Here is a 16,267-nt window from a genome sequence, read left to right as displayed (position 1 = left end):
CGTCCTGGGATCGAGTCCCACGTCGGGCTCCTTGCTCCGCGGGGAGCCTGCTTCTCCCTCTGACTCTGCCTTCCACTCTGTCTGCCTGTGCTTGCTCTCGCTCTCTCTCTCTCTGACAAATAAATAAATAAAATCTTTAAAAAAAAAAAAAAGAAAGCAACTGGGGGAGGGAGAAGTTGGAGAGCAGGCAATTGGAAAGAATCTAGATTTTTATCTTGGACAATGAAGAGGTACTGCAGGATTTTTTTTTCTTTAAAGATTCTATTTATTTATTTGACAGAGAGAGAGAGAGAGAGAGAGAGAGAAAGGGAACACAAGCAGGGGAGAGGGAGAAGGGAGAAGCAGGGAGAGGGAGAAGCAGACTTCCCGTGGATAAGGCAGCCTGATGTGGGGCTTGATCCCAGGATGCTGGGATCATGACCTGAGCCGAAGGTAGACACTTAATGACTGAGCCACACCCAGGCGCCCCGTGCTGAAGGATTTTAAACTAGAATGACTTGATTCGATTTTCATATAATAAAATCACACTCTTGTGCAGCAGTACGGCAGGTGGTTTAGAGAAGGAAAAGGGCAGAGAAAGACAAGTTAGAAAGAAGGTACAGTAGTAGTTCACGGGTGCCTGGATGGCTCAGTTGGCTAAGCATCTGCATTCGGCTCAGATCACGATCCCGGGGTTCTGGGATCAAGCCCCCCGTCGGGCTCCCTGCTTGGCAGGAAGCCGGCTTTTCTCCCTCTCCTACTCCCCCTGCTTGTGTTCCCTCTCTCACTGTCTCTCTGTCAAATAAATGATAAAATCTTAAAAAAAAAAAAAAAGTAGTAGTAGTAGTAGTAATAGTAGTTACAGCAGTTCAAAGTCAGCTTTAATAAAAATATGAACCAAAGATGGGACCATGAGGGACAGAGAAAAGGAGAAGCTTTCAATGTTATTTAGCAGACCACATCCACAGGACTGGGTTGACAAGTGGAAGAAGGAGAATGTTTCGTGTGGATGAAGAGGTACAGGAAATGTAACGAAATCTGTCAGAGGCGCTGAATTTGAGGTGCCTGTGCGGCATCAAGAAGAGTGGGATTAAGATGATCTAGAGCTGAAAAAACTTTCTGCAGTTTTAGGCTAGAAAAATCAATTTAGTGGTCATGAGCGTGCAAGCAGTTAACTCTCGTGTGCAGATGAGATCACCAGCAAAAGGCTGCAGAATGAGGAGAAAGGATGGCTGAAGGCAGAGCCTGGGGAAGAGGTGGGAAAGGCAGCCTCCAGTGGGGACTGTTAAAGCATGTGTGAAGAGGCAGGAGAAAAACCAGACAAGCGAGGGCAGTGTTTCAGGGCACAGTGGTCAACAGTGTCAGAGGCCATGCAGAGGCCAAGCAGGCCTCGCCCGCCTCAAGAGCGCTCCGTGACTCTGTCCACCAGACGTCCAGTGTAGGCAGCACCGCCGGGGGCATGGGCACCTGGCAGCCTGCGATGGGTTCCGAGATTACCTGGGAGGAGAGGACGCGCACAAAGTATGTTTACTTCTTCCTCAGAGCTTCGGCTAGGAAAGGAACAAGAAAGAGGTAATTAAGGTAAAACAGGAGTGAGGAAAGGCCCGATTGTAACTACAGACTCTTCGGAAAGAGGCAAGGAATGAGGGAAAGGCTTAAAGTAACCAAAAAGGGTGTGCAGGTTCAAGGGCAAGAGAAGGATCAGCTCCTTCTGTGAGATCAAAGGGAAAGAGGTAAATGGTGGATGTAAATACGGATTTGGGGGGTTAGGGAGGTCAATGTAGGAGAGAACTGAGACATCTTGTACCTGGTGGCCTCCTTCCTTAAGGGATAGAAACCTCAGAGAAAGCCACATGGACGCCACGACCAAGACTGAGTTTCAGTCATCATGAATCATCTGTTCCACCCAATACGTGCATTTATCAGGCACTAACAGGAAGGCAAAGCCATGGAGAAAAGCAGAGCTCTTAATGCTTCAAATGAAAGTGTTAAACAAATAATCATTACTCCACAGAAGCCACGTTTTGTGGCAGAAAGAGGATGGGAACTAGGAGCCAAGACTCCTTGCCGTGTTGATATTAGTTTATTTATCTGTACAGGGGAGCCACTAGATTGAGCTCTGCCACTTAGGAGTTCAAATCATTAAACTTCTTAGAGACTCCATTCCATGGCATGTAAAATGGTGATTCATGCCACCGGCCCTAATTCACAAGGTTGCTGTGACAATCAAGAGAGAAACAAATAAACAAGTACTTTGAAATTAAAAAGGGGTGGGGTGTGGGTGACGGTGAAATACTTTCAAGTGCCTTCCTCGAAGGGACAGATTTACACCAGAACTGCCAAGCTATGGATGGGAATGTGCCCCACAGGAGTTGAGTGCAAAGCCCCTGTGCTGTCAGGCAGGGCTGGGGAGCAGTGCCCCTCAGCAAACCAATTCTTGAAATGTTCTTGATAACATCACCCCTAAGCAAATGCTGTCTTAACACTTGTATATCAGATTTTTAGGGCTTTATTCAAGCTAGCATCTTAACTTGGAATTCCTGGTCCCCTTGATCTGATCCCACCTACATTTCTAAAGCGTACACCAGTCACTGTTCAAAGCCTTTCTACTTGCCCAACATCTCGTTCTGATAACCCTCTTTCTAAATTCTACCTTTTTCCTTAAAGCCCAGTTCAAATTTTAACTCTAATTGCTCCTTCTACCCGCCCCCCGCTGAGCTCACGTGCCAAATGCTGTTCTAAGCATTTGACATGGACTGCCCTCAATCTAGTGGCTCCCCTGTACAGATAAATAAACTAATGTCAACACGGCAAGGTCAAGTTTCCTGCCTAAGGTCTCACAGAATTGTAACCCTATGCTGAAGTGCCTCCTCTTTATTAAGCACCGGAGCTTGGATAAATTATTTATAAGGAACTGAAAAATTTCACAAACTGTCACCATTCTCAGGATGTAGGCTCATCGCCCCATCATTCTGCTCTGCCTCTCCCCAAGCACTCTTGCTAGGCTCCTGCGACTTCCCTCCATGTTCCTTCTCTCCACTTTACCGCAGCCTGGAATGCACTTTTGCCAATACCCAAAACTGGAAGTGCTACGGAAGTCCACCCTCAAAGAATGTACAACTTCCTCTTCTGAAAGACAGCATAATGTAAGGGTCATAGTTAAGAGTGTGGATGCAAGCCAGACTACTCAGCTCTGGATTCCAGCGCCAGCACTTAAGGCCTGGGTAAACCCGGACAAACGAATCTCACTGTTCCCTCTGTTGAGTCTTTCGGTAAAACTGCAGTAATAACAGTGCCTCCCACATGGGATAGATGCAAGGATTAAATGAGTTAATGCACAAAAAGCATTTAGAATTGTTCCCACCATAAAGGAAAAAGGAGAACCGGGTGAGCATTAGAAGACCATAATTAGCAGTTCAACACCACCTTGTTCGTACGGATGATACTTTGTATTTTTTTATACTATTTAATCAATGTATTGCATCAGTGTCTTTCTCTCCCATTAGCTCCCTTTATATCTAGTGGGTGTTCAAATGCTTGTTGACTAAAAAGGCAGAAACCTAGAATGCAAAGAGGTGAAACCTTCAGACCAAACTGTTTCTGACAAGAAAAGAATTCTTAACATTTTTAAGCAATGTCCACATTATTTGATAATAAGAAAAAGAACTTTGTCATAAGTTAACATGTTCTCAAGTATGGAAAAAAAATGTTAGAAGTAAATTCTACAGCATCAGATTCTGTAAAAAAATAAAAATAAATTTTGTAAGTTTATTAAGAGTTTGTAAGAACTGCAGGAAACGTGAACAACATGGAATGCTTTCTTTAATTCACACAGCTCAGTTCACACAGCTCAGTTCACACAGCTCAATTCAAAGCTTCAATTCCGGCCCAATATATATTTTCAGAGTTCTACTATTTGTACACTGGAACACACAAAAAACCCAAGATGATATATCTAAGGGACAGAGCTAGAAATAGGACCTCTAATTACTTAAATACTGAGGCCCCTAGATTAAAACATTAAACCTCAAAACCCTTCAGCCAAAGGATTAAGGAGATTAGAGTGGGCTTGACAAATTACCACAGGGTTAGGGGAAAAAATGCAGACAGAAAGTAGGCCAAGCTTACACAAGGAATGAAATGGAAGTTCAAGAGAAAACTAATGCTGTGTGTGCACCCTGAACCTCTAGGGGGGGAAAGGATTGTCGATCCAGTGATTTCAACAATTAAAGAAAACAGTATCAGTATAAAAATAGCTCTTATTAAGTTCTTGGAAAATGTGAACATGCAGCAAAGTTAACCTCGGAAAATAACAATTTTCAAATAGATCTTGGCAACTGGAGAAAAGAAATACAAGGCCAAAAAATAAACTTGTTATGATTAACAGGAACCAAGATTCTCTCTTAAAAGGAATTCTGCTTTAAACAGCTCATTAGTATTGGTCACTCCCATCAAACAATCCAAATCAAAGCTACTAACTCGGTCATCAACAGACTTCCCTTGGAATATTTGGTTTTCTGTCCCTGAAGATTATCTGTTGGCTCAAAATAAATCACAATTCATCTAGACAAGAGCTAAAATGACTCCGGTGGCTACGTGAGAGCCTGGGAGGGCACTCAGCCTGGAAAGATTCTGAAGAGTTGAATGTCTACATTTTGGCAAAGGCACAACATGAGGGACCCAGGGGGGATCCAATAACTCTCCACAAACATCTCAAGTGTGAAAACAACAAGGAGGAACAGGAATTTCTTATCCTAGTACCAAATGTACTTCTGGCATTTTGAGAAGGAATAGAACATACAACAAAGAAAGAAAACAGCTCCAATTAATAGCACCCAAAAAGACTTTCAAGGTTCAACTGCAAGCTTTCTTCTTGGGCTACTATATGTAATTCCATTATTCATAGTAACTAATTTCTAGCAATTTTTGAGCTTCTCAAAAATATCTTGCCTTAGGATGCCTGGGTGGCTCAGTGGATTAAGCCTCTGCCTTCGGCTCGGGTCATGGTCTCAGGGTCCTGGGATCGAGTCCCGCATGGGGTTCTTTGCTCAGCAGAGAGCCTGTTCCCCCAACCCCCGCCTACTTGCGATTTCTCTGTGTGTCAAATAAATAAATAAAATCTTAAAAAAAAAAATCTTGCTTATATTACTCAGAATGTTTCCTTCAAAGTTGAAACTGTTTCTTCAAACTCAAAAAATTACCAGGATCAGGAAATTAAAGGCAGCAGCTTCCACTCAGCTCTAGCTGGTCAAACTGAAATCATATCTTTCACCAGACTTTGCCAGTTTGTAATTATCGGCTCAAAGGAAACACACACACTCACTACTCACTCTCTCTCTCTCTCTCTCTCTCTCTCTCTGGCAAAACAAAATAGTCCATAGGCCCAATCTAGTGCTCAGGGCTGTTTGTAGTTTCTGCTCTAAAATTTCTGTCCGTCACTTGCTACTATTTTTTCACTTCTATATTTAGGTATTTGGGGGCTCTAGCATCGAGCCAGCCTCTAAGCAGATCAGTTGAGTTACTACTCAATATTTCTCAGAGACTGGAAGTATTCTGCTCCAAACACCCAGTATCATCAGGGACTTGTGTACACAGATAGCCTCCCCCGCTTTGTTACAATTTCCTTAACACAAACATTTAAGTAGAGCAGGTCTGCCCAAGCTAACAGAGCACTAGCTCCTGGAATCTAATTTAATTTGCTATGAAAGGGACGCCTGGGTGGCTCAGTTGGTTAAGCAGCTGCCTTCGGCTCAGGTCATAATCCCAGCGTCCTAGGATCGAGTCCCACATCGGGCTCCTTGCTTGGCAGGGAGCCTGCCTCTACCTGCCATTCTGTCTGCCTGTGCTCGCTCTCTTTCCCTCTCTCTGACAAATAAATAAAATCTTTTAAAAAAATAATAATAATTTGCTATGAAAGAGTTACTGTAATAAAAACATCTTTAGAAAACGGAAGAAAGCTAGATAAGCTGGACAAGGTCATATCAGAATCTTACTCTCCCCACAAGCCTGACAATGTTGGGGACACAAGAAAGGAAAAAGGGGCCATGGAGAAAGAAGAGCAGAGTCTTTGGAGTCTTCCTCCCTCATTCCTTCCCTGGGGCTGCTCTCGTTCAATTCAGCCTGATCTTTTTGTCTGAGGCCCACTTGGGAGACACTGGGACCACCATGAAGAGGGCTGTCTTCTACCACACTGGGGTGGGTTTTCAGCCCTTGTCAAGTAGATTTCCTGTCCACGCTCCAGAACAAACCTCCTGAAAACCAGAGATGAAGATTCTGGAGCCTACATATACCTGCAGAACCATCTCCTGGGGTGGAAGACTATGGATTTTTATTTTCTACAACTTGTATCTTTACCTGCCTTCCCCAGGCAATTCTGATGTGCTGCCAAGTTTCGGAATGAAAGCAAAAAAATCCCCTTGGATCTACAGTACTGAGCTTATACCCCAAGAGGACTTGTCACGGTCTCTGCACATCACGTGGCATTAGGGAGTGGCACACGCTGCTCCCTCCTCCTGGAATACTGAGGCTGCCTAACCCTTAGCACATCTGCCATGGTCTGAAGGTCTATGTGCTCCCCAAATCCATGCTGATTTCCTAAATTCATGCGGAAATCCCAAAGGTGATGGCAGAAAGAGGTGGCGCCTTTGGGCAGAGCCCTTGCCAATGGGATCAGTGCCTTATAAACAAGTTCCAGAGAGGGGCACCTGGGCGGCTCAGTGGGTTAAAGCCTCTGCCTTCAGCTCAGGTCATGATCCCAGGGTCCTGGGATCGAGCCCCGCATCGGGCTCTCTGCTCAGCTGGAGGCCTGCTTCTTCCCTCTCTGCCTACTTGTGATCTCTGTCTGTCAAAAAAATAAATAAATAAAATCTTTAAAAAAAAGAAGAAGAAGAAGAAGAAGAAGTTGTTCCAGAGATCCCAACTCCGTTCACCAAGTGAGAATACAATGAGAAAACAACAACTAGAAAGTAGGAAGAAGGTCCTCTTGAGAACGTGATTGCTCCTAGTGCCTTGACCCTGGACTTCCAGCCTTCGGAACTGCCAGAAATAAATTTCTGTTGTTTATAAGCTACCCAGTCTGTGGTACTTTGTTCACAGCAGCCCAAACAGACTAAGACAACCGCTCACTTCTGCGACTTTTACTCACTATTTAGGTCTTGTTTGAATTCTTCTCTGAGCTCCTTCATTGTAAGTCACAGCCCCTGTTTATCCCTCTTACAACAGATTGTGGATTCCTTCCTTTACAGTGCTTGTCCAAGTTCTTACAATTTGATCTGAGTGGCTATCTACACGATGTAGGTTCCTAACTAGATGGTCAAGGTCCGAGAGGCTCAGAACCACGAGGCCCGCCACACAGTAGGTGCTCTGGGTATTTTAGTTAGAAGGTGCAGAGTTGATGATGTGTACAGGGGAGAATGAACTACTGAACCTCACATCAACAGGATACGTGACACCAACACACCAAAGCTGAACTGCCTCAAGGGTTAGTTGCTCTTTTCAAGGTTTAAGATAATAAGAGAACTAATATGGAAGTAGGAAAGACTATCTGCACATATGAATGCACAGTGAGTCACTATTAAACAATTTTCCACTGTGGATTAATTCGTACTGTTGGGCAGGCAGTTTATTGAAAATGGAAGGCTCAGTTTAAGAATTGCCATGAGTCAAGATAGTCCAACAATGAATTCACAACTGCAGGTGACACCCAGGTTTTGGAAACTAGGTAGAAGCTTTTGGTAACATATCATTCCTCACTGATGCCATAAGAGGCCACAAGGAAATGAGAGACCACTAGGACTCAAAACTGGATTCATCTGGAGGGGTATGGCACAGGGCCACGTAAGGAAATAGAAGCTGCGGCAAATTCAAGTTTATAGTAAGTTCTCCAGATGCCAATCAGTTATTTGAATAAATTAAGATAACTGTACCTTTACATGCACACTTCAAACGAAGTGAAAAAAAAAAAACAGAAAGCAACCATTTCTACTACTTTATAAGCAGAGTCTCAGGTTCCCAGCATGGTCTTCAGTTTGTTTCTGAAGACCCAACCCATCCTCATTGCTTCCCACCTGCTTACTGCCCCTTGCCAAGCGTAAGCTGAGCCAGGAAGGGCTTGCTTGCTTCAGGGAATTTTCAGTCCTAAAGCTTTAAATACCTATTTTATGCAAATATAGCCCAAACGTATCATTTCCAATCTTAACATTTTTTTCTGAGCTGGTCTACCACTTGACGCATCTACCTGGACGAATGATGACATCTCAAACTTACTATGCGATCTACTCAGACCTCTTGGTTTTCCCTCCAGACTTGTTCGGCTCAGGTCATGCCCACCTCAGCAGCAGTTACCATCCCAGCATCCAAATCCATCAAGTCAAACAAGCCTTGGTGTCTCACTTTCCCTCATCTCAGGCGCACTCCCATCTCTGGTCAACCAAAGCCCTATCAGGTCCCTGCCAAAAACATCTGGAATCTGCCTGGTCCACTCCTATTATCCTACTCCAAACTGTCATCATCTCTCAAGCCCTACTGGTCTCCCTGCTTCCAACCCTGTCCCTCAAGCCATTTTCTACCCAAAAGCCAGAATGATTTTTTTCAGAAAAGTAAGATCCATCTCTGCCCCGCTCAAGACCTTCCAGCAGTCTCCATTCGTACTTAATAAGCCCAAGTAGAAAGATCATAGAACTGAGAGCTTGAGCTCCAGCTCTGCTACTAACTGTAAATTTTGGCGAAATTCTGCGACTTCCTCCTCCCAGGACTTAGTTACAAAATGAAAGGGCTGTACATTTAGCTACAGAAGTCTAAAATTCTAAACCCAGTACACAACTTAAAATGCCCATCTTGGCTTATTCCATTTCTGTGTCAATAAAACATCGATTTCATAAAGCTTGTATCTAATCCCCGCCTCCCCATCCTGGGGCCTATGCTCAGGAACACAACACAGACATGCCATGGTTTTTCTCTCATTTTCACCTGATATCTTTGGGTGGAAAAGAGGGATGGGGCAACTGGGTGGCTCAGCTGGCTGAGCATCCAACTCTTGGTCTCAGCTCAGGTCTTGATCTCCGGGTCATGAATTCAAGCCCTATGGAGCCTACTTTAAAAATAAAAAAAAAAGAGGGGTGCCTAGGTGGCTCACTCAAGTCAACCATTTGCCTTTGACTCAGGTCATGATCTCAGAGTCCTGGGATCAAGCTGGGCTTCAGGCTCCCTGCTCAGTGGGAAGTCTTCTTCTTCCTTCCTCTGTCCCTCTGCCTCCCCTGCCATCACTTGTTGGGTCTCAAATAAAATTAAAAGAGGGATAGAGAGGAATCTCTCAGCCTTCCGCTTGGGCAGGTCCATCTTATATGGCAACTCTACTGCTAGAAAGTGTCCACGTGCGGTCACCGAGTCTTGGCTATACCCCTCTACCCCTCCGATGGGTCATTTCAAGCTGCTAGACATCTTCCAGTTGACACAAAACTAAAACTGACACGCCCACAGAAAAACCAAGGGCAGATTTTTGTGAGCCAGGCCTCAATGTGGTCGGATTATTGACCTTTTGGGGCCCCTGCGTGGCTCAGTCAGTTAAGGATCTGCCTTCAGCTCAGATCATGATCCCAGGGTCCTGGGACTAAGCCCCATAGTGGCTCCCTGTTCAGCAGGGAGTCTGCTTCTGCCTCCCGGTCTGCCTTCTACCCCCCAACCATACTCTGTCTTTCTCACTCTCTTTCTCAAATAAAAAAATAAAACCATCTTGACAAAAAAAAAAAAAAAAGAATATTGATGTTTTGATCATTTTTGTCCTGTAGGATTCTAGGATAGACTAAGTTTTAACTGTTAGAATGACTTATTCCAGAAAAGAGTATCATTTTTTAGGAGAACCAGCTAAAATATACAAACCACATTTGTCTCCCACAAAATGCAAGGGCAGTGTGGTGTAAGGAACTCACATGGACGTGGCTTGAGAATGAAGGAGAGCCAGGCAGTCGAGACAATTTTCCCAGTTTGGTTCATCTTTTAAAATACTGTTTCGTGGAAGCCGTAGGGAAGGGGGTGGCAGCAAAGAAACCGCAAAACCCTCAAACCCAGAAAGTCAGAAAAGAAAACCTCCTCTGACTTGCCTTAGGACAAATTAAGCAAATAAAGGAAAACCACTTGGCTATCCCCACACCCCTTCTCTCAGGGCTACCAACAGCCAACTTCCTCTATCCCCCATTCTCCAGCCTTCTTCCCCTCCGTCACAGTCACAAACAGCCCTAGATACTCCTAATAGTCTGGTTCTATATCCAGAGTTTTACTTGCTCGGGGGTGAACTCCCTGCTTTTTTGGAGCCCCATCTCTATCTATGCCTTCCTTTGATTCATTAGAATATTAAAATTTGAGATCCAAATACCCCTGCTTCCTGGACGGATGTCCCCTCCACTCTGAGATCTTAGCTCTGAACTCCCCCTTCACGTCAGCTGCGTGGCGCCCTCCATCTGCCCAGGGACTCCAAGGCAGTTGGTACTACAGCTGGTACTAGCATGAGAACCCTGAACAGAAAACCAGACAGAGCCATATTAAAATGAACGCTCACTGCAAACATAGGCCAGACACAGAAAAGTTTACATCTACTCAAACTACTGCCAGCAGATGACCTTGTGCCAGGAAAACCCCATTCTCCAATCACCGAACCTAGGGAGGATTTTGCTCATTTCAAAGATCCACTCCAGAAAATACTCAAGGGCCATCTGGCATGGTCCTAGGTTTGAAATACACACTAAATCTGAGCAGCTTTGAGGCCTTAGAGAAATCTCAACTTGGCTTATCTTTCACCAAGGAAGGAAAAAGTTAACCAGGACTCTCCTCTGGAAGGTCTACAGGAAATCCGACTGGTGGACCACAGTAACTAGGTTCACAGCTTTAAGGCTGCCATCTGAAACTTTTCCCAAGTACCAAGCAGTAGGACAGTCTGTACTCAGTTGTTCTACTTGTTTCTGGTGCTGGTGGCTGACCTACACACTACTAGACTATCATCGCCCCTGTGGCAGGGACCAGTACTGGCTTGGCTTTTCACACACACACACACACACACACACACACACACACACACACACACCCCACTTAGAAATATGGTCCAGCACTTAGTAAACAATGTAAACATTCGCTGATTTTTCCTAAATTTGCTTTAAATAAATTTTTAGTTGCTTTTTTTTTAAAGAAAATACGTTTAGGGGCACCTGGGTGGCTCAGTGGGTTAAAGCCTCTGCCTTCAGCTCAGGTCATGATCCCAGGGTCCTGGGATGGAGTCCCACATCAGACTCTGTTCGGCAGGGAGCCTGCTTCCCTTCCTCTCTCTGCCTACTTGTGATCTCTGTCTGTCAAATAAATAAATAAAAATCTTTAAAAAAAGAAAATACGTTTAAATTTCCCTCTCATCGGTTTTTTAAACTGGGAAAACAGAACATACCTTATTTGACAAACAAGGCAAAGAAATTCACACTAAGTTCTTCACTGAACAAATTATAAAGCAGGCTGACTGGCCATTATGAGGGGGGGAATATTTCACTTCATTCCACTCCACCCTAATTTGCTGCCTACCCCTCCTCCCAGCACAGCACAAAATATCTCATTACAGTGAGATATCTCATTAACAAATATCTCATTGTGGTGAATCTTCATGACTTGAGGTTAAATGTAGAGCTCTGCCAGCTTGATCACTTCCACCACTTGCTGTCTCCCCCTTTCCCATTTTTCCCTCAGCCTCCACACAAGCCCCATTCTGAAGACATCCAGACTCACTCCAGCTCAACAGCTGACTGTGGACAGAGCAGAACCTCTTCTAAACCAAAAGCTGACACCCCAGAAGAACAGATTTTCCTCCTTCAAGATAAGGGTTATCTTTCCTGGAGTCTGTTTGGTTTTGTTTTTAAGCCGTAAGGAATTTTTACCTTCAAGCCCCAGGTAAGGCTGCTATCTGGGTGCACACAGAAGCCTTTGAGCAATGGATATGCAAATTAGAAGGTTCATACAATAGCTGTGACTAAACCAAGGACATTACCTTAACAGATAAGCTTTCAGACAAATTCACTTCAAACATTCCACTTTGCACTACTAATCTGAATTTTGGAGTAACTATTGCTAATTTAGAATTTCACTGATAAGATGTGGGCCCTGATTCTCTTCATTCAAATACAATGCAGCCATTTACTAAAGGAGTGGAGAAAGGAATTTTTTTGTTGTTCTTTAAAAAGATAAAAGTATTTTGGTCACTTGAAAAAAACATTGCTGAATAGCTTTCTATATCGTCTTTGTGACTCACTTCAAAGGAGACACCCCCCCAGTCTTCTTAGGTGGTAAATAAAAATACATTAGAACAAAACTTTAGTTTCAGATTTTCTTGTAATTTACACGGAACACATCTTTAGAAATACTTTGCCTTCAACATTTTAATCTCTTATTTTTACTTTTTTATGGTTTGGATCTCAGAAAAAAATCAACTGGAGCTGAGGAAGTACCCCCCCCCTTTTTTTTTTTTGCTCTACAATGTTAAATAAGTCAGTGTTCAGGGTGGCTCGGGTGGCTCAGTGATTGCCTCTGGCTCAGGTCATGATCCCTGGGTCCTAGGATGGAGCCCTGCATTGGTCTCCCTGCTCAGCGGGAAGCCTGCTTCTCCTCCCACTCCCCAGCTTGTGTTCCCTCTCTCTGTCAAATAAACTTAAAAAAAAAAAAAAGTCAGTGTTCCCCCAAACAAGTAAAAATAAAAACAAAAACAAAAAACCATGACAGCTCAAAATCTTCCTGAACCTTTCTCATGATAAATACCATGACTTGGTTATGGGCCATACAGGTGTATAAATTTTTCAAATCATAGCAAACTGTACTCTTAATCTATATTTTACAGCATATAAATTATGGTTCAGTAAAAATACTGAAAAACAACAACAAAATCTTTCCTGAAAATCACATTTCAGTATCTGTTAGCGATAATTCCTTTCAGACCTGAGTTCTCTGTGGGGCAACAAGATCCTAAAGCCAAAAAGGAATCTCACAACCCAAAAGCCATTGATACCCAGGTCCCCAATTCTCCAGAAACTTCCATCTCAAATTTTCCTTCATACTGGAATTGCCCCACATACAAAATTCCACTCACCTCAGCTGACTGAGACGGCATCTTCAGCTTGGTGAGCTTGGCTTTGGCAGGCACTTTTAAGTCTGTTTTTTCAAAGGTCTGTTGCCGGTAGTCTTCCGGCAGTGGTTTCAGTTCAGGAGACTCACTAGGAGCCTGATCTTGACCATCCATGGGCCGGACATAAGCCGTGGGCTTCTGCTGCATTGCAACAGTTTTTGAGGGGAGGGAGGGTGGGGGGAAAGTCTGAGAAGGTGGCTGGGGAGGGGCCACGCCAAGGCTGGCAACTGCCACTAAACTGTCTTGAGCAGTCTCTTTATCGTGGGCCTTTACCACGAGCTCTTTGGGAGATTTGGCTGGGCAATAGCCTTTGCTGTTACTGTTACTGCTGTGAACTTTGCTGCTTCCTTGTGTTCTGGGAAGAGTTTGCTGGTTGGAATGTACAGGTGACAGTGGGGGAACTGGAGAAGGCAAGCAGAGTAAGGGAGCGAGCTCCCTCTCTGGAGCCAAGCCTGTCACCAGAGCACAGCGGTCTCCATCAGCTCTGCGCTCACCCTTTTTGTGATGACTGGAGCCGCAGCCCTCCTGACTGAGGCGATCTTGGGTCGGGTGCTGGCTGTCAGGTGGGCCATAGCTTTTGACATGAGGATTTGACATTGGTTCCATTCTTGGCTGTGCCATCTTTGGATTGTGGCTAATGTTACCAACAGGAAGTGGTCCAGAGGCAGGAGTGTTAACAGGCTGGTGGTGGGCACTAGTGTGGAAGGAGTGGGGTGGAATGCTGCTCCCCTTCTCAGGAAATAAAGGATATCTTGGCTTTCCCAACCCACTTTCAGAAGCATCCAAGTGATGAGGGTGGGACTTGGTACTAAGGAACTCCTTCACTTCTTCATAGTTTCCCAACATGTTCTGTATTCGACTGGATAGCTCGTCACCTTTTTCTGTCTGGAAAAATATAGCAGTTAGATACGGGGGTGGGGGGTGACGGAGGCCACTAAGGAAAATCAGCATTTAATAAATAATGTTACATAGTACCATTTAAAGGAAGAGAAAAAAAAAAAAAAAACTTCGATTTAATGTGTAACCTAACATTTAACATGCAGTTTAAACTCGGTTCCCCTGTTGAGAAGTCTGTCCTGGACAAACATTATTAAAGACAGGAGACTAACATTACAAAAGAAGATCACAAACTCTAGCAATTTGAATAACAAGGTTCAGAGAATTTTCATAGTTTGTTTTCAAAGACAATCTAAGATAAGTTGTCTTATTTCCACATATATGGCCCTTGTTCAAACTCACTTTCATCACAGAGTTAAATCTGGTGATAAATCAGGCTTTCTAATATTCAATAAATAAATAAATACCTTATAGGGCTCTCCAAAAAGGGGGATCTTTTCAGGAAAGGCCTCTTTCTCTTGGTGAGCTTCCTGGTTGCGTCTCTCCTTCTCTCTAATTCGAAGCAGGTTTCTGTCTTCATTGTACAAGCTGTTTCAGATGCCACAAAAGAAGAAAAATAATGAAATGTATCAGTGTCCAAGTTTTGCTATGCATATGTGCATGTGTGAGGGAGACCAGGAGAGGTCAACAAGAAGTGATGACAAGGGTAAGGTTTTAAAGAAGGCCTAAGTCCCTCAACCCACGCCTGGATTAAAGGCTGTGACTCTCCGGCCTTGGGTCCCGGCTCCAGAAACCTAAGCATTCACTCTGTAAGACTGACTCCAGACTGACTCCAAACTGAACAGTCTTTTATAGGCAGTCGTGGAACAGAGACAAGATTAATGACATTTTTATTTTCAGCTTGCAAAATATGGGGTAGAGGTAGGAGCTTTTCATCTGACGGAGTCAGCAGGATGTGAACTTTAAGAAAGGCTGTTTTCCTGGATCAGTATTATACATTTTGGAAGATTAGAATCAAAAGGCTTATTTCATAATTAAAAGATTACCAAGCACCCAAAACAGCATTTACTTTATTCTCAGCCTATTCTACTGGGAGTGTCTTGGCATGTTAAACCCCAAAAGGTAATTTTTATTTCTCCTTTCAAATGTCAAGGATGGGAAAATCCAATCTTAGATATCAGCTTTACCTACCAAGAAGTCTGATAATCTGATTGCCCTACTTAAACCACATAAAAATACATCCTAAATCATCAGCCCTAGCACCAAAAGGGTTAAAAATGCATTCACTGACAAATGGCAGAGAAGGAAACCAACCAGAGTGCAGTTTTAGCCAGCAGGTAAACCAAAGTGGGCCTGCCTCAGGTGGGCAACACATGGGATATAGAATAATGAAAACAGGAACTATAAACTGAATTTTTGCCCTCATACACTTGCTTCCAGGGCAGCTACTGAATCTTCTCCCCCAACATTATGTAAATAAGAAGGAAAACTTTAAACCGCCCTGCTAAAACTGTATGTACCTTTAGAAACTCTAGTCCTGATCTCAGACACGCCTTTTTCCTGACCTCTCTGCTCTCATGACTTCTCTTATTTCCTCTGCCAAAACCCTCTTACTGCTCTCCCTGCCTCGCCAACATATTGTCCCTCTAAACTAGATTTTTCATGGACATAAACACAATCTAAGGTATGGTTCTCGTGCCACTGTCCACATTTTAAAATACCAGGCATTTGGTGGCTCTTTGTTGATGCAGAATAAACTTGAAATCCTTGCTTTGGCGCTAAAATCACCCCAAGAATCTGGAACAGATCTACTCTAGATATTACCCCCTACTGTTTCCCTGCAGGCCTGCCCCATGCATTCTAACCAGCCAGCCATGTCCATTCCCCAAACATATCCTGTTAAAAGCAGTCTTTTGCATTCCACTCCCCACCCCAGAACTCTGAACGATAACCAATTCTTCCAAGACCAGCTTGCCCAGGAAATAGGATTCTCCTGCAAACCATCTCTGTATTCCGCATTCCAGACTATTCCTTACTCCTCCTTGGTATCCGGACTTTGATGCTTTCATTCTAATCACACACATTTCCTCTGCTTCTCTCTCAACCTCACATCCCCATCCCCAATTTTCAGCTACCAGCACATCTCCTGAGTGGTTCCCATGATACCCACTCTAAAGGCTTCCTCAAATCCACCAAGCCTGTGCTGATGGAAGATACTGATTGCTTCTCTCTCCTCCTCACCTTTCCCCGAGAATGTGAACTCCATCAAAACAGAACCTCTCGTTTATTTCTCCCCTGATGCTAATG

The 16,267-nt window shown here is 43.9% G+C and overlaps 1 protein-coding gene across 4 annotated transcripts in view; it reads right to left on the bottom strand.

Annotated features, from left to right (window-relative positions):
- Positions 1 to 16,267, bottom strand: part of AFF1 (ALF transcription elongation factor 1) — a 208,766-nt gene that overhangs the window by 79,648 nt on the left and 112,851 nt on the right. For all 4 annotated transcript variants that reach the window (XM_059375474.1, XM_059375482.1, XM_059375496.1 and 1 more), the window contains 2 exons: positions 14,428 to 14,548; positions 13,088 to 14,008 (listed from right to left, as the gene is read on the bottom strand). In XM_059375474.1, the coding sequence (XP_059231457.1) occupies positions 13,088 to 14,008; positions 14,428 to 14,548 (1,042 nt within the window). The remainder of the gene's footprint in view (positions 1 to 13,087; positions 14,009 to 14,427; positions 14,549 to 16,267) is intronic.

This window comes from Mustela nigripes, chromosome 1 (genome assembly GCF_022355385.1).
Source record: "Mustela nigripes isolate SB6536 chromosome 1, MUSNIG.SB6536, whole genome shotgun sequence".
NCBI lineage: Eukaryota > Metazoa > Chordata > Mammalia > Carnivora > Mustelidae > Mustela > Mustela nigripes.
This window is presented reverse-complemented; position numbering and strand designations above follow the sequence as displayed.